This window comes from Nematostella vectensis, chromosome 10, assembly GCF_932526225.1.
Source record: "Nematostella vectensis chromosome 10, jaNemVect1.1, whole genome shotgun sequence".
Taxonomy (NCBI): Eukaryota; Metazoa; Cnidaria; class Anthozoa; order Actiniaria; family Edwardsiidae; genus Nematostella; species Nematostella vectensis.
Genome location: NC_064043.1, coordinates 13,756,283 through 13,779,494, shown reverse-complemented (window position 1 = coordinate 13,779,494; position 23,212 = coordinate 13,756,283). Strand labels below are relative to the sequence as shown.

The 23,212-nt window shown below is 40.8% G+C and overlaps 5 protein-coding genes across 6 annotated transcripts; 4 read left to right on the top strand and 1 right to left on the bottom strand.

Annotated features, from left to right (window-relative positions):
* Window positions 1-261: 261 nt before the first annotated feature.
* Window positions 262-5,298, top strand: LOC5506757 (ADP,ATP carrier protein 2, mitochondrial). Its single transcript, XM_001627386.3, has 3 exons — window positions 262-416; window positions 808-1,034; window positions 4,003-5,298. The coding sequence occupies exons 2-3, from the start codon at window positions 809-811 to the stop codon at window positions 4,689-4,691; spliced, it is 915 nt and encodes a 304-aa protein (XP_001627436.1). The 5' UTR covers window positions 262-416; window position 808; the 3' UTR covers window positions 4,692-5,298.
* A 1,520-nt stretch (window positions 5,299-6,818) lies between these two features.
* LOC5506754 (solute carrier family 25 member 43) lies at window positions 6,819-11,372 on the top strand. The gene is made up of 6 exons (XM_001627387.3): window positions 6,819-7,600; window positions 7,764-8,007; window positions 8,175-8,308; window positions 8,978-9,019; window positions 9,231-9,365; window positions 9,880-11,372. The coding sequence occupies exons 1-6, from the start codon at window positions 7,154-7,156 to the stop codon at window positions 10,051-10,053; spliced, it is 1,176 nt and encodes a 391-aa protein (XP_001627437.3). The 5' UTR covers window positions 6,819-7,153; the 3' UTR covers window positions 10,054-11,372.
* Window positions 11,063-15,209, bottom strand: LOC116614310 (ubiquitin-conjugating enzyme E2 A). The gene is made up of 6 exons (XM_048733591.1): window positions 15,085-15,209; window positions 14,874-14,954; window positions 14,772-14,797; window positions 14,547-14,636; window positions 13,414-13,502; window positions 11,063-11,749 (listed from the first exon to the last, which is right to left on the bottom strand). The coding sequence occupies exons 1-6, from the start codon at window positions 15,126-15,128 to the stop codon at window positions 11,621-11,623; spliced, it is 459 nt and encodes a 152-aa protein (XP_048589548.1). The 5' UTR covers window positions 15,129-15,209; the 3' UTR covers window positions 11,063-11,620.
* Window positions 15,210-16,428: 1,219 nt separating this feature from the next.
* On the top strand, window positions 16,429-18,021 carry LOC5506758. Its single transcript, XM_048733384.1, has one exon. It carries the CDS (start codon window positions 16,538-16,540, stop codon window positions 17,879-17,881), a length of 1,344 nt encoding a protein of 447 aa, XP_048589341.1. The 5' UTR covers window positions 16,429-16,537; the 3' UTR covers window positions 17,882-18,021.
* A 969-nt stretch (window positions 18,022-18,990) lies between these two features.
* LOC5506741 lies at window positions 18,991-22,792 on the top strand. 2 transcript variants are annotated; one of them, XM_048733383.1, is made up of 2 exons: window positions 18,991-21,379; window positions 22,709-22,792. In XM_048733383.1, the coding sequence occupies exons 1-2, from the start codon at window positions 20,032-20,034 to the stop codon at window positions 22,747-22,749; spliced, it is 1,389 nt and encodes a 462-aa protein (XP_048589340.1). In that variant the 5' UTR covers window positions 18,991-20,031; the 3' UTR covers window positions 22,750-22,792. The 2 variants fall into 2 exon arrangements, with proteins under 2 accessions (XP_048589340.1, XP_001627439.2); XM_001627389.3 differs by having other exon boundaries at window positions 18,994-21,398.
* Window positions 22,793-23,212: the final 420 nt, after the last annotated feature.

The window sequence follows — 23,212 nt, the reverse complement described above, 5'->3', positions numbered from 1 at the left end:
TTTCCCAGCTTATTTTTCTTAGTTTTTAATTCATGACATCTGAATTATATTATTTTTTTTATACTTTTTTACAGATTTTTTTTAAATTTTTGAAATTTTTTTTCGAAGTACATATTACGTCACAATGCCTCATTACCGCGATCACGTGAAACATACGGATCTTGATATCAATATCACGTGATTCTCAATATCAAAATGCAAAAAGTCACGCGATAGATCACGTGACTTTCGCCCCTGCTGTCAATCAAAATTGACGTCATCAGTAGAAAAGCGGTGATTAGCTCCAATCAAGTTCGTTAGCGCGCGCTCGATTCGTCAGTTGGCTTCCTGCGTTCGCACGAGCAACGAGCTCCATCACTTTGATCCGTTCGATAAGGTTGAAAAACAACTTCTTCCCCGCTAAACATCAACAACAGGTAAGATAGCCAAGCAGTACACCCCATTTGGAAAGTTTTAAGATTATTTAGACTGTTTTTCAAGTAGTTTGGAATTTCTCGAACAATTTTTTTTCAAGTCGAATTTTTAGCTCGAGCAATGCATCGATTTTATTCTTGACAGAAAGTGATCCGTGAAAACACAAAGACTTGCAGAAGACAATTTCCATTACTTTTATCATTTCAAAATGCAATTTTTGGATATTTTTTTGCCTTTTCAAGAAGTTTTGAAAACGGAAAAGTTTCGGGGCGATAATTGGCTAATTAACTCCCAATTAAGATTTATGCGATGTCTAATTACTTCAATCTATTTCTCTGATGTTTCTTCTTGATTTCTTAATTGATTCCTTTGTTCTTTTACAATTTCTTTCAGCATGTCTGGCAAGAAACAAAACCTTCATTTCGTCGAGAACTTCGCCCTTAGCGGTGCGGCAGCCATCATCTCCAAGACCGCCGCTGCCCCTATCGAACGGGTCAAATTGCTTGTGCAAAACCAGGACGAGATGCTGAAAGCCGGTCGCCTCTCCTCACCATACAAGGGAGTTGTGGATTGTACCATGAGGACCTATAGGGCAGAGGGAATCGGCTCCTTCTGGAGAGGTAAGAGCTTTGGAATTGCATAAGTTCAAGAAATATATTAGAGTATTTGCAACTACAATGGTTAGTTATTGGTTGAGTTCTTTATTCATTCGTTCGTTCGTTAATTAATTAATTTATTTATTTTTATATCTCTCTCTATATATTTATTTATCAATTCATTAATTTTTTAATAAATTTTCATCAACATTGGTATTGGTTATATTTCTTTTTTTTTCATTTCTTAATTCGTTCATCTATTTATTTATTTATCTTTTTATCTATTATTTTTTATTTATTAAGAAAAATGTTAGCCAATTTCTTTCTAAAGTTGGCATGATAGATTTTATTTTTTATCTATTTATTCACGTATTTATTAATAAATTTTCATCTACAATGAGTAGTGGTTACATATTTTTCATTTCTTCATTCCTTTTTTTAATTTATTCATGTACTTATTAATTTATATATTTATTTTTTTTAATTTATTTTTAATTTATTAATAAAGATGTTAGGCAATGTCTATCTATAATTGGTAGCATGGATTTTATTGATTTATTGATTTATTTTATTTTTTAGAAATATGTTACCATAATTTGAATCTACAATGCTTGGTATTGGCTATATTTGTTCCTTTTTTTATTTATCTTTTCATAGACATAGGTGTACATAGACATAGGGGTACAAAGATATGGGAGTACATAGACAAAGGGGCACATGGGTGAATAGACAGAAGGTGCTTAGACATAGGGGTCTATAGACAATGAGTTACACAGACATAGGGGTATATAGACACAGGAATCATAGACAGAGGAGTACATAGGCATAGGGGTATATAGACATAGAGGTACATAGACATAGGAGCACATAGACATAGGAGTACATAGGCATAGGGGACAAATAGACACAGGGGTCAAAGACAGAGAGGAGTAGATAGACAGAAAGGGTACATAAACTTAGGAATACAAAGACATTGGGTTACATGGACAAAATGGTACATGGACATGAGGGTACATGGACACAGGGGAACAGAGACATAGCGGTACTGACAAATGGGTACATAGACCAGGAAGACATAAAAGTGCATAGACAAAGGGTACATATACAAAGTGTACAATAACAAAGGGGTACATGGACATGGGGAGTACATGGACACAGAGGTACATAGAGATAGGTACACATTGACAAAGGGGTACATAGACAGAGGTGTACATAGACACAGGGGTACATAGACAGACGGGTAAATAGACACAGGGGTACATAGACAGAGGCATATATGGGCATAGAGTTACATACACATAGTGGTAAATAGACATAATTGTACATAGACATAGGAGTACATAGACATAGGTGTACATAGACATAGGGTTACTTAGACATAGGGGTGCTTTGACATACAGGGACATAGACATAGGGGTGCTTTGACAAAGGGGTACATAGACAAAAGGGTACATGGACATTAGGTGTACATTGGCATTAGGATACATAAAAACTCGGGTACATAGACATAGGGGAGACATAGACATAGGGGTACTTAGACATAGGGGTACATAGACTTAGGGGTACTTGGACATAGGAATAAATAGACAAGGGTACAAAGACATAGGGGTAAATAGACATAGGGGTACATAGACATAAGGGTACATAGCCAGAGTAGTACATAGACATATGGGTACATAGACATTGGGGTACATAGACATTGGGGTACATATACATTGGGGTACATATACATTGGGGTACATAGACATAGGGGTGCTTTGACATAGGGGTACATAGACATTAGGTGTACATTGGCATCGGGATACATAAAAACTCGGTTACATAGACATAAGGGTACTAAGACATAGGGGTGCATAGACATAGGGGTACTTGGACATAGGGGTGCATAGACATAGGGGTACTTGGACATAGGAATAAATAGACAGGGGTACAAAGACATAGGGGTACATAGACATAAGGGTACATATACAGAGGGGTAAATAGACATAAGGGTACATAGACAAAGGGGTAAATAGACAGAGAAGTACATAGGCATAAGGGTAAATAGACACAGGGGTACATAGCCATAGGGGTACACAGACAAAGGGGTACATTGACATTGGGGTACATGGACACAGGGGTACATAGACATTTGGGTACATAGACACATGGGTACATAGGCATAGGGGTACATAGACATAGGGGTACGTAAACACAGGGGTACGTAGACACAGGGGTACACAGACAAAAGGGTGCATTGACATTGGGGTACATGGACACAGGGGTACATAGACATAAGGGTACATAGACACATGGGTACATAGGCATAGGGGTACATAGACATAGGGGTACGTAGACACAGGGGTACACAGACAAAGGGGTACATTGACATTGGGGTACATGGACACAGGGGTACATAGACATTTGGGTACATAGACACATGGGTACATAGGCATAGGGGTAAATAGACATTAGGGTACATAGACATAGGGGTACACAGACAAAGGGGTACATTGACAATGGGGTACATGGACACATGGTTACATAGACATAAGGGTACATAGACACAGGGGTACATAGACATAGGGGTACACAGACAAAGGGGTACATTGACATTGGGGTACATGGACACAGGGGTACATAGGCATAGAGGTACATAGACATAGGGGTACATAGACATAGGGGTTCATAGACATAGGGGTTCATAGACATAGGGGTTCATAGACACTGGGTACATAGACACAGGGGTACATATACATGGGGTACATGGACAAGGGGGGTATATGGACACAGGGGTAAATAGCCATAAGAGTACATAGACAAACAAGTACATAGACGTACGGGTACTTAGACAGAGGGGTAAACAGGGTTAGGGGTGCATTGATATTGGGGTACTTAGACATAGGGGTACATAGACATAGGGGTACATAGACATAGAGGTACATAGACACAAGGGTCATTTTTAATAATTTCATTATACTTTATTGCTAGTATTTCTTTTGTTTGTTTTTAGGCAATCTCGCCAACTGCATCCGGTACTTCCCAACCCAGGCTTTGAACTTTGCCTTCAAAGATCAGATCAAGGCTCTGTTCAAGTCCAAGCAGACTGACAGCAACGCTATGAAATTCACCAAGAACATCGCCTCTGGTGGTGCTGCTGGCGCAATGTCACTGTCATTTGTCTACTCACTTGACTATGCCCGAACCCGCCTGGCCAACGATGCCAAATCATCTGGCAAGGGTGGCGGGGAGCGCCAGTTTAATGGGCTAGTTGATGTGTACCGCAAGACCCTGGCAAGTGATGGCATCGTCGGTCTGTACAGAGGCTTTGTGATCTCCTGCGTTGGGATTGTGGTGTACCGTGGATTCTACTTCGGCCTCTACGACACCCTGAAACCAATTCTTCTGGGTGATCAAGCCAATGTGTTCGCATCCTTCGCTCTCGGCTATGCTGTGACCGTGAGTTCTGGTCTGGCATCCTACCCGATCGACACCATCCGCCGAAGGATGATGATGACCTCTGGTGAGGCAGTGAAGTACAAGGGCTCCATTGACTGTGCAGTGCAGATCATGAAGAAAGAAGGCGCCATGAGCATGATGAAGGGTGCTGGTGCTAACGTCCTTCGTGGCATGGCTGGAGCTGGCGTGCTTGCTGGCTTCGACAAGTTCAAGGAGTTCTACATCAACTTCAGGGGAGAATAGATCCCCAACCCCATGTCATCTGGGGACTGTAACACTTGACTTTCTGGCAATGAACATTATTTCCACCTCAATTTGACACAATCCACGGGAGAGACCTGTGACAGCTTGGTGACTTAACCCTGATGAAATCCAAGCAAATTTCTGAACTCTGACCTTAGATCTCAATTGATCAACATTGACACTAATGCGCCACAAGATGGCGGGCTTGGTGACTTAACTTTTGTGAAATCCAAGCAAGGTTCTGAACTCTGTTCTTTGATCTCGAGACTTCTTACTTTTGGTCTCAGCAGATCAACATTGCTACTAATGCGCCACAAGATGGCGGGCTTGGTGACTTATTCTTGTGAAATCCAAGCAAGGTTCTGAACTCTGACCTATATTTGACCCAATTTAATTTATTCTCTTCCACCATCTTTGATGGTGATGACCCTGCAATACATCACAATATGTGATGACCTAGTACTCATAGCGCCCTTTAAGGCGACAGTCTGGCATCTTGTAAATTGTTTAAGTCCAGACGATTTCTGAAAACATTTCTCATCTTTTTTGTGCAATGATTGGAAATATTCCAAATATTTGTACCAATAAACAGAAACCTATATCCTTATATTGTTCATGGCTTCCAATTTGTTATTTTTTTCTGATGATTTTAGTAAATACAGACCTCACCCTGGCCCCCTTGTGACAAAACCCTTTTGTTCCCCACTTGTTATTTCAAAGGACTATGTGTAAAACAAGAAAATTGACCCCACCTCACAGGGTAATGAAAAAAACTTTTTTGTCACCCCCCTAACCACCACCACTGCCCCCCCCCCCCCCCAAAAAAAAAATAAAAAACTAGACGCAGGGTTGACTGGGATACCTGAGATCTGCAATTTGTTTTGGCCCTGTGTTGTGATATGTATGACAAGGATTCTACTTCCCACCACCTTTGGATATAATAAAAAATATGTATATATTTTTTTTATTGTAAATAAACACTGATTGGGACAAGAAAGGTAAGGATCTCTTGAGGTGGGGGTAGGACTCGAGGGATGCTTCATTAAAAAGTAGATGGGGCTGATTGTCCTATCTTTTACAGCGTAAAAATCTTACAAATACCATCCCTGCAGCAGAGATAGCACTAAAATTAAATTCAGGAAAACTGAGAATGTGTTTGAAAATTTGTTAAATATTTCTTAAACTTTTTTTGGTTCACTGCCCTCACTGTGCTTATAACATAACCTAGGGGTAAATACTTTATTTTAACACCCAAAGTGAGCCATATTGTATTAACAATATAATTTAGATTAAATTTATTATTTCATTTATGTTAGTGCAAAGTAAACAATATCTAGTTCTGCTATCATATCAGTAGATGCGAGGGTAAAATTGAAAAACCCTGGGCTAAAAAATTTTGCCCCCCTCAAATCCAAGCCTAAAAATCGTGACCCCCCTAGACTGGGCGCCCAAAATGTGCACCCACCACCACCACCTCCAACATTTTTATTTTCAATAATTATATCTCTTTAAAACCACAGAAACTTGATATGCATACTGAGTGTAACTAAATATAAACTTTACTAAGGTTGATCAGCTAGCATGGCAATTTTGTCCTATTCCTAACATAGACATTCTGTGCTTCGCAACGTTTAAAAGTATTCGTTTTGTTGAACTGATTAGAACGGGCAGCTCTGTCTGTCAACCATGAGAGGGATTTTCAAAATTTATTTATATAAAGACAAGATTGGTACCTAACAATATGGAACTAGATATACAATTGTAGGGAAAATTGTGAAAGGAATAAAATTTACATTTGAACAATGACTCTTGCTCAGTATTATATTAAACTCCACCCACCCCTCTCCCCCCCAGTACACCCCCCCCCCCCCCTCCCCAGTAATAAATGACCGCTCCCTTATGGTAGCCGGTCAAGTGTCGCGATATAAGGTAGTCACTTCTTTTGGATTTATTCAAAGCGATGTGTAGGAGACGATTTTCATCGAAGAGTTAAGCTTCAAAATAGATTAAGTTAAGTAATAAAGGTAAATACCTCAAGTCCATGGGAGTCTCCATTAGTACATTTTTAAATACATGTACATTAAAATGTCTTGAAGTAAACTGTATGTGTCTAAAGAAGGCAGCAGATAATTCTAATCTCGAGCCCCACGTTTCTCTCGGATCTCTCCGGGTCGCAAACGAGTAAATACAGCGAAATCAATCCAGCTTGAGATGATTTTACTTGGTAGAAATTTAGACTATGGTAATATATGCAGTAACGAAATCGCGAATCTGGCCTTTAACTGCACAAATATCATGGATCTGAGAGCTGGAATCTCAAAATCCAAGATGTCGGCCATGCAGAAGGTATCGCAAAGCCAAAGGCAAGAATGTCCATATCGAGAGAAGAAGAAAAAACATTTGCATTTTATAACTTGTAATAAATAAATCTTGCAAGTACAATACTTAACCAAAAACGAGGAATGGTCTTCCTGTGGTATCATTTGTCTCCAGTGTTCTTCGGCCCAGAAACCAAAAACAACAACAATGGCGGGAGATGTCGAGTTGTAGCCCGTGCGATTACGAACGCACCGAAATCGGCCGTACATACTGGTGTTTGTTTAGCAAGCTATGTCAAAACGCTACCAGATATGGTGAATACTGCATTTGATGCACGAATTACGTGGTTCCAGAGCTTTCTTTGTGGTGGGACTTCAGCTGTTTTGGCAAGAAGTCTCACGTCACCTCTCGAAGTTGTTAAAGTTCTTGCACAAGTTGGAACACAGGAGGCAAAGCCAGGTCTCATTAGAACTTTTGCCAGTGTCTACAAACGCGAGGGAATCAAGGCTTTTTGGAAAGGAAATGGAGTGTCGTGTATACGGCTTTTTCCGTACAGTGCTGTGCAGTATGCTGCATTTAACCGCATCGTGGTGAGTGAAATCAACCGTGACCTCGACACTTTTACGTTTTTATGATGCTGATTCAAAGCTTTACACTATTCACCCTTCTGCTTGTCGTTTGTAAAAGTCTTTATTATTAAAATGCTGGTTATCCTAAGATACTTTATGTCAAAAGTGTTTTGACCTCTTGTAGGCATCCCTTGAAGACCCTCACAATGGGGAACTCTCTGATTCAGGGTCCATGCTAGCAGGTACTAGTAGTACCCTTATCGCCATGGTAACAGTATATCCATGCGAGGTGATCAAAACAAGACTGACAGTTCAGCATGTCAACAAAAGCAACGCTCACTATAAGGGGATGCGACATGCACTCAAGACAATTCTAAGGGAGGAGGGCATCCTTGCTCTCTATAAGGGAGTGACTCCGTCATTTTTAGGTGAGTAGGCTGCCCACCAGGTGACTTGCTGACTCTTCAAGTTTTAACCCTCTCAATAATTTTTAGCCTGCTTGCAGGCAGTACTCGGTGTTATCATCGCGGAAAACATGTTCCGTTCGGTGATCAGGAGCGAGAGCAAAAACACCTTATTTCATTTTTTGTTCAAGGCTTGTTCCCATTTGCTGGTGGTTCATTCCTGGCATACCAGATCCTGGACAAAGTGGATAGCACAAGAACAGAGCCATCTGCCACACCTATCTGCATGTTTGTCAATGGTTGTGTTGCAGGAGCATTTGCACATGTAAGTAATAGACCCTGTGATGAAACTGGTGAGGAATTCTGGAAATTCATTCTGCTAGGCACTGCTCAATGCATAGGAAGCTGTGAAGGTTGTTGAAAGATGTGTAATTGTGGATTTGCATAAAAACAGGCCTGTTTCAAGAAAGTGCTCCCCTCATACTGTATGCTGACCTCAAAGGGCTAAGTATCCTGCGTTTTTATCAACAACCCCCCATTAGAGTAGACGAAAGTTCCCAACTAAATCTTAATGGTGTTCTTGGTTAACAAATCACAGTGTAAAGAGTCCTAATCATGAGCATCCACTGGGCCTTAAGACCAGGAAATGTTTCAGACCCAAAGGGCATTTATTAATTTTTTTTCCAAAAAGCCCCCCCCCCCCCCCCCCAATTAAAGGTTAAATGTTTGTTCCATAAACACCTTCCAGGCATTACTTAATTGACAATTCAATAAAGTTACAGCCAAATTTGTTATTCCAAAATTTCTTTCTTCGTTTGGGAATAGCGCGTAGTCAATCAAACCAAACAATCAAAACCAGACCAACAGCCGCCAAGTTTGTGTTTGACTACGCGCTATTCCCAAACGAGACATGGATTTTGGATTCATCAAGGTCACACAACAACGAATTTGGCTGTAATAATTCTCATATGAATTTCTTCTGTTCTTTTTTCAGACACTTTCCCATCCCTTTGATACAATAAGAAAGAAAATGCAGGTTAGTTAGGGACCATGAACTTAGGAGTTGTTAAAAAATTCATTGAAGGTGGATATGAATATGTAAATTAAGGGGTGTCTGTGTATCTCCCTCCCCCCAACCACTGTGCAGCCCACCCACCCCACCCATCAGTCGACCTTTGTCTATGCCCCTACCCCCCCTATTGGGATAATAGAACTGCCATGCCCTTGATTCATATCTATTTCCACAGGCAAAGAGCACTTTTCTCCCTAAGGGAGGTGGGGTAGATGTTGAATTCGTCAGCATGAGTAGCTGCTTTGTTCAGACTGTATGTGTGAATGGGTTCACTGGATTGTGGCGAGGCCTTATGGCTCACTTGTTAAAGGTATTGTAACGCTATGGAACATAATCAACCACACTAGCATTTATGTACTGGGTGTTGTGATTGACAAACATCAGAGGCTTCAACCAATCTTGTATACAACAATGTTTACACAACAATTGTATCATTGCTTCCCATCTCTAAAAAATATCTCCCAATAACCCAACACAGTTAAGTACTATAGGCTGTTGCAGCGCATTGCCGTACATGTCCTGTTGATCTTCATAGGCGGGCTTTTACCAGTCATTAAAGTTTGAGGGGTAACAAGCACTAAATTCCAATAGTTGCCATGGGATATGATCACCAGGGAAACACCATCCCACATGGATCTAGTCTAACATTGTTTAGGTGTTATTAATCTCTAGAAGGTGCTGGGTCTGGTAAAACTAGAATGAATTTTGTTGGTAAGCTGGTGATCCTAGTATATTACTTTAAATCAAGGCATAATTATTAGGGTAGGTGCTGCCCCCATGATCACTCCCACCATTGCACTAACTGTGGGTGTTACCTGTTTAAGGTGGTCCCGAATGCAGGGATAGTGTTTCTAACCTATGAGTATATGAGAAGATTATTCCTATATCACAATGGGTACACGGAGTCCCCTTGGACAGACACGCCCAAGCCAGGAATCGACCAGAACATGGCACCCCATGAGCTTAGATACCACAGTCTGCCAGCTAAGGACAGATAACATGGTTTAAATTTATTTCACACTCTCAAGGCCTTAAAAAGGTCTTCAATTTGGGAAATTGATAATGGTCTTAAGGAAGTGTTAATTAAATACACCGAGGGGGGGGGGGGGGGGGGGGAGGGAAGATATTGAGGGGGGGTCCAAAAATTTTAAACCACCAAAAGGGGGGGGCTCTTTAAAAAAAAGGTCCTCTAAGGGAAAAAGAAAGACAATTTTGGGTTTTTTTTCATGTTTACAATGAAAGGGGGGCTCTAAAATTTTAAGGTGTCTTGAGTAAAAATCTTCCATCCCCCCCCCCCTCGATGTAATTAATGAACACTCCCTAAAGTCTAATTTTTCACAAATTCCAGATAGGAGTTTTAAATCTATAGCTAAGAGTATGCTTTGAGTGATTTTTCAGGCTCTTGCTGACAAAGTGTTTTATTTGTGCAAGTTCACAATGGTATTAAATTGTAGGTTTTAAAAGGGTTGTTCAGCTGTAGGAACCATGAGCAGTTTTTTTATCAATAGGCATTAAAATTCTTGTACCAGAAAAGTTAAGCCTGCTGTTTTGGTGTCTTTTTATAGGTATAGATGTCAGTAGTCAAGCTATATCCTAAAGCTAGATAAAACTATAAAAGTTATTTTGGTACACAATTTTTGGAAGTGGTTGCCTGAGGTTCTCCCTTATTTGCTGAAGTTAATAGTATTAAAATTCAAGAAAGGCACTTTGCACAAATATTAGAAAGCTTAACGCACACTTGTATGTTCCAAAAAAAACATTGACTGAAGTGACCACATGCATAGGACATGAAAATAGGGAAAATGTCGTTCTAGATTTGCCATCACAGACCGTTTTCAGCAATTCATAAGTGTGCATGCCCTCCCAATTGACTTGCTGAAGCTTTCTATTACTGTGAACAAAACAATACACGTTTGGGGTCCATGAGAATATTATTTAATGATTTCCACAAATTTTGGGCCATACTTTGAAACCCCAAAAATGGGAAAAATGAAAATTCCAGACACATTACAAGTCAATAATTAATATTTATTTGACAGTCTAAACACTGTGCCTAATTGTATTTACATTTGCCATGCCAGAATATAGAAACCCAACAAAGATTCTTGACAATCTAACGCACTACACTATACACCCAACAATAAATTTATAACAAATTATTTTGTACAGCATTCTCTTAAGTTAAGAGAACCAAAATTGGCCATTACAAAACAGTTTACTGCTGAAAATATCACAGAAACAACCCAGTACTGAAATATTGACAGTGGCAAGTTGTATTTAAGTGACAAGTTGTAATAAAGGTAATGATAAAATATGAGAATTTTGTTTGAAATATGGGACTTTTGTTTGTTATAATTGATATCTGCTCAACTTATGCCATGACATACTGTAAGAAGAATAAGCCTTTGAATATGCGAATAGTGACCAAACAGCAACAGAGTACCACACCAAACTTTCTGTAATGGCTGAGGGAAAAAAATTAGAAAGAAAATCTAGAGGGGAATTGGCTAAGCAGAACAGGAATCTGCAAGTGCAGAGGTGCTCAGTAGAGCCGTAACAGCAGTATCAGTCATTCATCCAACTTGTTTCCACTATAGCACTAACTTTCTTTTCGTACTCTCTTCTATTTTCCTGGTAAAGTTGTGCGGCCAAGCTGTTTGCCGGACTGTTGGGGTTTGGCTCGTCTAATAGGGACTGAAACCAAAATAAGAAAAATTTAGTTTGGATTAGGAACATCTCATTGAAGTGCTTGGCCTCTTTGATTCTAATTCCTGAGCACATTTAGCCTGTACAGGGTTAACATGGCAAGAATATCTCGTTAGTAGTGTACATCATTTTCAAAACAGCCCTTTTACAAAGCCATTACACCAATTTTCAAATGTATACGGAATTCTGGGTTTCCAATTCTGTCATTCGACAAGGCTAGAACTTTGTGGATGTCATAAGCATTCTCAAATTAAAAACCATCTCTCAATCTCTCAAAGATTTCCTAACATCACACTACATAAAGTATATTGCTAAAGAACTATCTTGACATGATCCAGCAGCTCAAACCATGAAAGATTTTATCGAAGATCTGCACCGGAGATTGATTTTCCATTAATAGTTACTAGACTCATCTCACTCTTTGTTGAGAAATCATTCATATACCATACCAGAAAACGCTTTAACACAGGGACACAGATGGCAATTGCTTAGCTGTGAGCATGTTATGTTGATTTTTAATCAGAATGGTTTCGTTCTGGGCCTGAAAATATGTTTATTTGGTATTGCCAAAAGATGCTCATAACTGTAATTTTGAGACATATGTTAAAAACCAAACATTAATTATATCTTGATGAGTGTGCCTTGTGTCTACACAGTTGACCGGCAAAGAAGTTAGTATTTCCACCATGTGTCGCTCGATTATCAGCCTTATTATCAGATTATTCATCTTCCCCTGTGCACAACTCTTGACGTCCCTGTGTTCAGATGGCTTTTATGGTATGTATGCCAACAAAGAGTGCTCTGCAAGCGTCTTCAACAGAAGAGCCTTGTAAATATTGATGGAAAATTACTCTCCAGCACAGATCTTTGCTAAAAGTTATTATGGTTTGAGGAGCTGGAGCATGTTGAGATTTGTTTAGCAATACACTTCATGTAGGTTGATGTTAGGAACTTGATTGATAGATCGTCTCAAATGTGAGAATGCTTATGATATCCACAAAGTACTAGCCCTGTCGAATGGCTATGTAGATGACAGAACTGGTAACCTGGCATTCTACATACAGTTGCAAAAGGTGTAAAGCCATTAATGTTGACATTATAGCTTAATTAGCAATGTATTTTTCATGATGCTAATGATAATTACAAATAAATCGAGGAGTTATCCTGTACAGTAGCTGACAACAGTAGGAAAGGAAGAGAAATTTGAAAGGTGTTCCAGAGAAGTTTTTAGTTATGATGAAAATACTCCATGCAAATTTCGATAATGATGACACATGTTGACATGGTCACCAGGACAAAGTTCTGAGAAAGATGGTTAGATGATTAGGAGGTTTGGGTTTAGAAAAGAAAAGCATTTTATGGCTTTGAAAGGCTATTTTTGAAACAGCAAAACTAATGTGCTCCGCTTTTAGAAAGCCCTCTTCACCCTCAGTTGATTTAATTTCCCTGTCCCCATGCATGGCGGTAGCATGGGGTAGGGCGCTGGGGGCATGTGCCCCCCCCAATATTTATAAAAATTATAAGCAAATGACCAGTAAGGGCGTGGCTGTGTCCCGCAATATTTTCTAACTGTTTCTGTATTGTGCCCCCCAATCTTACGTGGCCTGCTACGGTTCTGCTATGCCTTGTATGTCTACAGCTTCTACACAAACCTGTATAGATGTTAGGATAGCAGATACATCATAAGTGGGACTCCATCTGTTTTGTAAAATATCTAAACAGATGCCACCATCCGCATAAACTGAAAATAAAACAACATGTTAAAAAAAAAATCAAAGGCATCATAACCTGTTAGCAAACTTAATAATTACAACAGAATAGAGTCCACAACAGCACATGCACCAGATATCTTTGCAGGCTTGCACATTTTTCTGTACACCGACTCTGTGCCATCATAAAACCCAATTATTTTAGGGGGAAGGGTCAAGATAATGCTTGCTCAGCGTCAACAATTCAAATAATAGCACAGTGTTGCAGGCATTATGTTCCAAGTCAGACCATTGAATGACATGATAGCACAATGTTGCAGACATCATGTTCCAATTCAGACCATTGGATGACATGATAGTACATTATTGCAGAAGGAGTTTGAAACTGTGCTGGTTGAGCTTGGGATTTCATGGGTGTAGAAGGAAAACCCTAGGGAATGTGAATCCCTTTGTCCTTAGGATGTTAGGTTGTAGGGTGACTTGTTACTGCATTAAATATCTGCTGTGGATGCTCTCCTGTCGCACCATCTCCAAATGTATACATGATCATGGATGACTGTAACTTATGGTTTAAGCAAATTGGATACAGTTGTTTGACGGTAATTTGTGTTATACAAAATGTTAATATATGAGCTAGCAACCAATCAAAACAAAAATTGATTTGGTTCATCTGACTAACTCATTCCAGTTTCCACTTCTCCTCTTTCCCAATTTTCCACAGTCTCACCAACTCAAGCAAACTTGAGTTGGTGAGACTGCAGAGAAGTGCGAATTGTTAGGAATTTTAGCAATAATACATTTTAAATGTGTATATATAACATGGAAGACTTACAATTACAAGAAATGGCTCTCATGACTCAGCAATTTCGATTTCACAAATGAAATTGTGTTGGGATAAAACCGGAAGCCTTATCAACAGAGGATAAAACAGGAAAATAAAATGTTTCGTCCCGAGTAATCATACGTGGTTTAGATTTGGACAACCATAATTTTTCAATAAGTAGCATTTTCCCGATAATAGGAAATACATTGTGTGAATAAATAAAAAGGAATGCTGCAGATAAGAACTTACTCACCATTTGGGTGAAACATTTTAGACAAGAAACGAACAGACGGAGGTTTGTTTGGATATTCCTCTGTAAAAATCATTTGTAACTTGAACGTTCCTACAAGAAAAAAAAGATAATAACACTATAAGAATCACTGGGTATACTGGCAATTATTGAACTATAAGGATTTCGCGTGATCGCGCAAGGAATTATACAACAACTATGACGACTTTGCTTTAGCTGTAATCTTACCGTCTTCGAACGGTGTGTCGTTTGGTCTAAAACAGAAGTAGAGGAAAGGTTAAAAACGCGAAACGATGGCCGGATTACAACTATAGAAACTTGGATACCTACCCGAATATAACAGCATTCCAAATCATAATATTATTTTCTGTTGGAGCCCCACTAACTCCTGCCGGAGGGTCATCTTGGATCCTGAATAGAAGTAAACATTACCGAGTTACGTAAACTCAACGTCGAAATACGTATTTTTTAGGCAAAAAAATGCATGAATAGACTCGAAAACTCTCGTTTAGGTAGAATAAATACTGTTTAACGTGTATACCTTTTAAAATCTCTCATAAGCCGTCGTCTTGCCGGCGTAGACATCGCTTTATTGGTGTCTTTTTAGAAATGAGACAAGGGAAACTAGATTCTCCTGTTAAGAGCAGAAACGCGCAATAGTGTGACGTCATGCGCCTGTGATGCAATATAAACCGCTGACCCGCAAGAGTAAAAAAAAAAAAAATTATAATGAAGAAAAAAAGAAGTCTAACTTTGTAAACAATTTATACAATATCAACATAGCTGTCAACTCAACCGCTTTAGGAGGTTGTCACGAAAATATGGACCTTGTCACAAGCCTAATTTTTGTGAGGATTTTCATACATTCTCAGTATTCACCCGCATTCTCTGGCTCCCTTGGGTTTTTTCCACATTTCACCCGATTTCACAAGATTTCTGTCCAGTCCAAGTTCGGTTGACAGCTATGTATCAAGCGCATGATTATTTATACTCCCTTAACAATATGCAATCATACTATTAGGCCAAGAAATAAGATAAGAACATCACAGGCGTGTATTCTATTCTCTCTTGAATAAAATTAACCAAAAACTGATATTCGACTCTGCCAAATTTTCGTCTTAAATAAGACCTCTTCAGGGCAGTAAAACTAATTTTGACACCCTATGATGACAATGACGACGTTTAAGTACCATACATGATGCAATTAACGCCGGGAGCGTTTATCAGACTTCTACTGACCTGGGGGAGGGGGGGTGTTTGATAATAGATAGGAGGCGTTCTTCAAAAAGGGGGCGATTATTATATCATTTACTATAGCACTTTAAATTTACCCTATTCTCCCCACTGCAAGCTCTTACGCACTGACAAAACACACTCATCCTCACTTGACTAATAATAAAAAAATATCACAACCTAAAAGGGCGAAATAATATTAAAACCTTTAAAAGAAAAAGTCGAAAACAACGCAGATTTATGTTTTTTAGAACGGTATTTCGGCAGGCCCAATACCTGCCTTCTTCAGGTTATAAATGAAATAATATCACCTCCTCCGCCTCTCCCCGTATAGTTTGGATGTACCCCCCACACTCTGGTGACTCGATTTTGTAACATTTATAGTTGTTATTGTACATTTCCGTTCTGTGTATGTTTTTTTGTCATGAAAAAAAAAAAGGATGAAAAGGTAATACAATTATTTTTCCCACTTTGTGGGTTATTAAAATAAAATATTAATACTTATTTTGGCTAGAAACAGCCTTTTCTATTTCAATGTCTAATGAACGCCCCCCTTGCGTTTGTCAGCAACTTCCTACAAAAAAAAAACATATCCACAGTCTTCGCATAATCTTGTTACTGAGGTAACCGTATATGTCACGTGACCTTGTGGTTACTTGCAGAGCAGGTGGTATAATAATGTCAACGCACAAACTCCCGCTGTAAAACTCCAAAAATTACTTATACATAACACAACTTACTGGATTCTCGTCATTATAGCTATGGAGACTGAAAATATAAGTACTTCACACGTACGGCAGAAGCTTTCGCCAAGGAAGCGAAAGTCCAAGGTAAATTTAGCAAAACTGAAGTCGCGTTCAACCTCATTTCTCGCGGGAAAACCTAGGATGAATCGCAGAGCGTTATCGGAAACTAATCTTTTTCTATCAAGCAAAAGATACTCCTCCGCTACTCAACTAAGTATGCTAAGCTCCAGCAAATCGTTGGAGCGCTTAGATACGCCACAAATAAGTGAGGAAGAGGCGTTTTCAATTGAATTACAGCGATTCTATGAGCGCAAAGTCAGAACCGGAAGAGAAAAAGCATTAGAAAACAAACTGTTGGCTTTCACAGCGGCGATGAAGGTACTAATTAACGCTCAGCTCGTAAACGAAAGATTCACAATCACGGAATTGGTGCAACGAAACCCTCGGTACTGCGAAATTAGGGAACTTGAAGCGAACTGTTTTGAGTTTGAAATTCCAGTGTATTTGGATGGAAATTATGAGTTGCTTGTACATTACGCGGAAGAGGGTGGCTTTGTTCGGCTTCAAATTGAGGACTGTTCTAATTGGGATGATTGCGTTACCGAGGAAGGCTACCTATCAGCAAGTCTGGTGCGGTCTAAATTACAGCTAACTTTACAGAAAACACTCATAAACATGAGCAAAAATATCGAAAACGAGGAAGATAACCTTCCAGATGGCGTGGAAAGCATATCTGTGTTTTGCGATGGAAGTACTATCGTCCTAGATATCAACCACGGTGGAATTCTAGTAGACTTAGTCCCCTCCATCCGTTTGACCAAGTACCACATCGGCTGGTGCAAAAAGTTCACCAGACACATTGTTCCCACGCATGTTCTTGCTAAAGCCTGTGAGCGGCCTATGAGTGACCCAGAGTCCCTATGGCTTCTCTCCTTCGTGGAGGCCGAAAAGAAGATGTTACGCCAATTAAAAGACAACCAACAAAGGTTACTAGACATTTTGGTTGAGTTACGCGAGATGGATGAATTACTAGGGGAGATATCGTTCGCACAAATGCAGACGGTGTTATTTCACCTCGTGAGTAAGATTGAAGACGAATTTGATTGGAGGGATGAGGAGTTGGGTGAGAGATTCCTGGACGCATTGTGCATTTTGGAGGAGTTCTTGGAAAAAAAGTACTGCGAGCATTTTTATATCAGCGAAGCCAATCTTTTCGTTGCTATGGGGACGGTTACCATGTCTCAACTTAAGGACAAAATTAGGCGAATCACCAAGCCCTCGTGTGTCGCATGTGGCCTCGCCTCCATATTTGGCGCGACGTCTGTCGTCAAGTGCGGTTTTAAAGGCGCATGCGCATAATGGGGTAAGAGAATCGTCTTCACGAGCTTACGGGATACCTTTGAGAGAGCTTTGCGGGCGCGATGGTGACTTGAGTTTCTAGGTTTGCTTGTATAATGTAAACTAAATATCTATGCTTTCATAATTCATTTTGACCATGATTGTTTGATTTTCTCTGCCACTAGCTTGCTTTCTGGCTCTCTTTGGTCAATTGGCGACTTGCACTAAAAAGTCACGTGACCTTTTTTGGCCGAAAAACTTTTGTATTCTCCGAATTTCGGCGGCAAAATATAAACAACAACAACTTCTTCAAAGCTTACGAATCCAGCCAGAAAGGGCCTATTTTCGTTTGAAATATTTTACGTTTTCGTCCTCTCTAGCGTGACGGCAGCAGCCCTGTGTGTATATATTTGAGCTTGAGTCTGCTATCTAGAAAATGACTTGTCGCCTATTAGGAAATGACCCTCCCCCCCCCCCCCATTTTTGTGGCTCTTTGGTAGTGAGCCTCTTGTACCCAGGAAAGAATTGAACCGGCTACAAATAATTCAAAATACCCCCGTCCCCCCCAAATTAAACAACCCCTTTATTACCACCGTTTGCTTGTAGTATTTTACTGGTGCCACGCATGCGCGCGACTATTCGTGGCCCTGTTTGCAATGTACCGTGCTGGCACAAAGGTACGTGGGCTCTGGGAACGAGATTGCCCTTGAACAGAGTTCCCTAGGGGGGGGGGGTTCTTCCCATGTCGACCTGATAGGGATGCTCATCGTATTTTTTAGGGGTCAAAATTGGGCCTCAGGTATTTTTTTAGAGGGTATCCGAGAAAAAAAACTCTTAGAATTAGTATTTTTTAGGGTAGCAAGTTTTGGTGGGCGGGTATTTTAGGGGTATTTTTCGAATTTCACGAGAAACATCCCTATCACTTTTCCCTTGAAGAACCCCCCCCCCCCCCCCCCCCCGGGGGTTCTCTGCTTGCAGAGGCCTCTTCTCAGTATCTTGCAGGGCTGGCGTTCGCTAGAGGAGTCAGGCGTGAAGCAGTCTGTCGCACATCTTGATCAACTCCTCAGTCGGTGTCTTTTTATTTGGATTCTACTTCCGCCCAGTACGCCCCCCCCCCCCCCCCCCCCATCCTGTTTCAAAATTATCCCAGTCACTTGAATCAAATCGCATATTGAACATACCACCTTGATGGCAAACTGTCACGTTATTTGCACTCGAGATATTTGCACTTTTAGCGTCCTTTCAATCAACTTTGCGAATAGAAGGGGAAAGGGCTCTAGAGATATCTCTCGGATAAGTGACACCTTAAAAATGTACATCTGCTTTCAAAAGAAAATAGAACATGCTGGTATTTGCTTTAGATAAAACTTTGAGGTCAATCTTTAGCACGCGAGGTGTCTATAAGTAAACTTTAGAACGCTTGACAAATGGATTAGGCGCGAATAGTAAACACAACCGCGTAAAAATGCCGCAAAGGAATACCGTAATATCCCGGTGGTAATAACGGGTATATTTATGTCGCGAATTAGTCTGCATTGCGCGACCCCTTGAATGTCTATAAGGGGCCGTATCGACGTCATGAATCGCCAGCGAATAACACACACAGTCCAGACCACGGGAATGAATACTCAACCCCGATGACGCAAGCGTGGAATAACGACTTTCATATGTGTTGGTGTCTGACTGGTCGCTATGGTAACCATTGTATTCTGGGTGTCAAATGGGCTCCTCCCTCATTCCGAGAGTCTCTTGCAAGCTACGGACAGTTCTGTCGAGTTGCACAATAACCTAGCTTTTGGCTCTGTTTAAATTTTGCGGTTGACTGGCTCTAGGCATTTAGTGCTTTTATAGCCGTGCATTAGCCTCTTGGGTTGACGTGAAGTGCGGAAAGCGAGCGTCTATTGCCTCTCTGCAAGTCTATCACTTGCATTTAACGCTCACAGCGCGGGGTAATTCGTGACTGACCAGCAAAACATTGCCGTTATCAAGTGAGAAGTCGCTCTTCAAGAGTTCAACGCGAGCACGAAACCGAATTTTAGAGCGTGCTATTAGAAAGACCTTCGAGGACTTATGAGTTTATAAAGGACTTGAAATTGTTTTGACAGGCCGAATTAACACGAAGGTTCAATAAGAAATACTGGAGTCTGACTTAAGAGTGGACTTCTGCTGGTATGGATTCAGACAACGGGTCAGTAGGCTCGCCTCTTGCTTCTCCGGGATTTAACGGGACTACGTCCGAATCACCACTCGCTTCTCCCGGACTTAACGGGACGGGATCGGACTCAGAGACATCGTGGAGCTTTGACACCTCAGATACATTTAGCGAGGATTTAGACCCTGAAAAGTGGAGCTTTGAGATCCCTAAGACCCCTGATCGCCGCCGCAGTATTATCAAGAAACCGCAAATTCAGCTGGACCCTGTATCAGCGCAGCTTTACGAGTTCCACGAGAATCGTGTGCGGTTGAGCGTGGAGAGGAAGGCCATCTGTGAAGAGATCGCGTACAACACAGTGCATAAGTGTTTACGGAAGATCGAGACGGTTGATAACCGGTTCCGCGCGAACAGTTTGGTCTCGCAGGGGATTCCGTATGATGGACTGCAAGCGGAGGAGAAGATACAGTTGGTGATGTTGGTGCAGCTCTCGCTTGGTCCGACCTCAGCCATGTACATCGCCCGCGACCCACAGTCCGGTGATGTCCGCATGCAGATGACTTCCAGCAGTCGAGGCGTATGGGACGATTGCCTCACTTTAAACGGATTCGTATCTGCCGCGAAGGTCAACGCTTTGCTGCGGAAATACATCAAGAAGGCTGTGGCGTTGCTGAACATTCACATCAAAGAGAAAAACACGAGCAAGCTACCGAAACTCTTAAGCAGTATCGAGTTAGAAAGAGGCAAAGTTGTTCGCTTGACTGTGAATAAGGATATCTCTATCGATGTACAGCCCGCGTTTGTCAAGCCCGATTCCCGGCTGGACCCGTCCCGCAAAAGCTGCCCCTCCTCCTCTCACATCGTGTGTAAACAAGTATCCCAAACAGAGATGGCGTGGCGCTTGTCTTTCTACGTCGGCGAGAAGAATAAACTACGCGCAATCGGGACCGAGGGCTGCCGGATTCCTCTACTCCGGATCCTGACGGAGATCCGCGATAACGAAGACGAGCTAAAGCTACTGTCCACAGTACATCTGATGCACATCCTCTTTCACGAGTCCGACGCCATTCCTGATAGTAACGAGTGGACGACTGAAAAGATTTCCGTGCGTTTTTTTGGTCTTCTTGACAGGATGAAAAAAGCTTTAAAGGATGGAGAGTTACTTCATTATTTCATGCAACCTCCTGACTATAAACCGTTCAACCTTTTTGCTCAATTTGACGGCAAAACTCTGTCTGATATGTATGATATCGTCGAAGATATTCGACAGACATCTGGTATGGAAGTGCTGGAGCAGGAAGGGAAGGACCGGAGGCAATCCATGTGGCCATGGGAGCTAGATCTGACTCTTCCTGCAGGGATTTCAGGCTAGTATGGACAACTTTGGTAAGATCATTTTTTGCGTGTGCTGTTTATTTATTTTTGTTGATTTTATAACTCATAGTATTGACTTTCTAACATAACGAATTTGCATTGCATTTTGATCAGGTTTGCGCAACTTTTTTTGTTTCTGTTTTTTTGTATTGATTTTGTATAAATTATACGCGTATAGTACAGCACAAATAAACTAGCTGCTAATTAAGCCCTAATTGTTAACCCTCTTTATTGTCTACTAGAGCGCTTAAATGCTCTCGATCCCAAATTCCCGAGAGTATAGGGGAATTCATTTATCGATCCATTCTTCTGACTGCCATGGCTTTTCTTATCCACGCTAAGAAACTACAATAGTGGATGATAATCAAGTCGCTGGCATCGAAGTCATGTGTAAAACGAATACCATTCACTTTCATATATAGGATATACAAAAACAGGTTTTGCCTCCGGCGCAACCACGCAAAATATGATGCAAAAATGTGTAGCAAATCTTGGAAGCTTACTAACATCTTATCGCACAACATCTTTTGTTTTTGTAAAGTTTTTTATTTAGATTCTTAAAATGTTATTGGGGCGATCAGTTATGTTAAGGGCAATATTCTTGAACCGTCTATGTCTAAAAAAAGGTTTATTTATATACGGGCGATTCAGGATTCTCGAAATACATTAATAACTGTTGATTAAAAAATAACCCAATGCAAAGAACTCGGATTCAAACCACCTTCCAATCATAACATAAGAGGCTATTAGACAGTTCACACTAATAATGTAAAATGTTTATCAGAAATATGTGATAAAGCGCACATCGGGAAAAAAAGGCCGTCTATATGTTTTTAAGTATAAAAATTGCCATGCCAAATTTGTCATGGCTCTCGAGAAATTTCGCAAGTGATAGCGTGAGATAAGCAAATAAGCACCCCATGTCGGTGCGTGCAGCATTCTAGGTGATCTCAGATAGCGGTCGCGCTTATCGGCTATGGCATTTGTTGCACGCCCCCGGCACGACGCGTGAAAAATGTGTGTTCCAGTGTGTCCCCCCCCCCCCCCCTTCCCTATACGCAGACGTTACGTGTGGCTCGATGGTGGTTTTCAGTGCCTTTTTTTAGTGGGTAAAACAGAGGAGCTCTCTAGAATCACTTATCTAGAACTGCAAACGTGGAGTTTTTATGTGACAAGTTAATTCCCGCGACCTCTTGCTTAGCGCAAATAAACAGCACAATAACTGATGAAATTCAAGGTTTTTTTTTTGTGTATGCGAAAGATATTTGCTCCATGCTCACATCATTTCAAATACCACAATTCCTTTTTTCTTATTTTTGCAGAGTATTACCCCCAAGAACATCTCGAAGGAGATAAACACTAGAGAATGGAGCGGGAAGCTGAGAAGCAGAGCCAAAGCTAAGGGATAAAAACAGTATGATAGGAAATACTCTCCTATCTGACAGGGGAGACAAAAAGAAACAAGAAAATGCAGGCATTATAAAAGAGACGTTCAGATTCCTGTGTGACACGAAGGAGACGCCATAATCATGAACGAGCTATGGGGAATTGAAATTCTTCTTCAAGGAGGGCGTTACTTTACGACATCGTCGAAATGCTAGAGATTATGTAGAAAATCCTAGAAGTTGCTCGTAGAATATTGGCTAGTAAGCAGGACCGTAGCAGGGGATGGGGCACTGGGGGCACGTGCCCCCCTCCCCCAATATTTTTGAAAAAATATAAGGAAATGACTAGTAGGGGCGTGGCCGTGCCCCAAAATATTTTCATTATAGTTTTTGTATTGTGCAGCCCCCCCCCCCCCAATATATGAAAGTCTGCTACGGCAT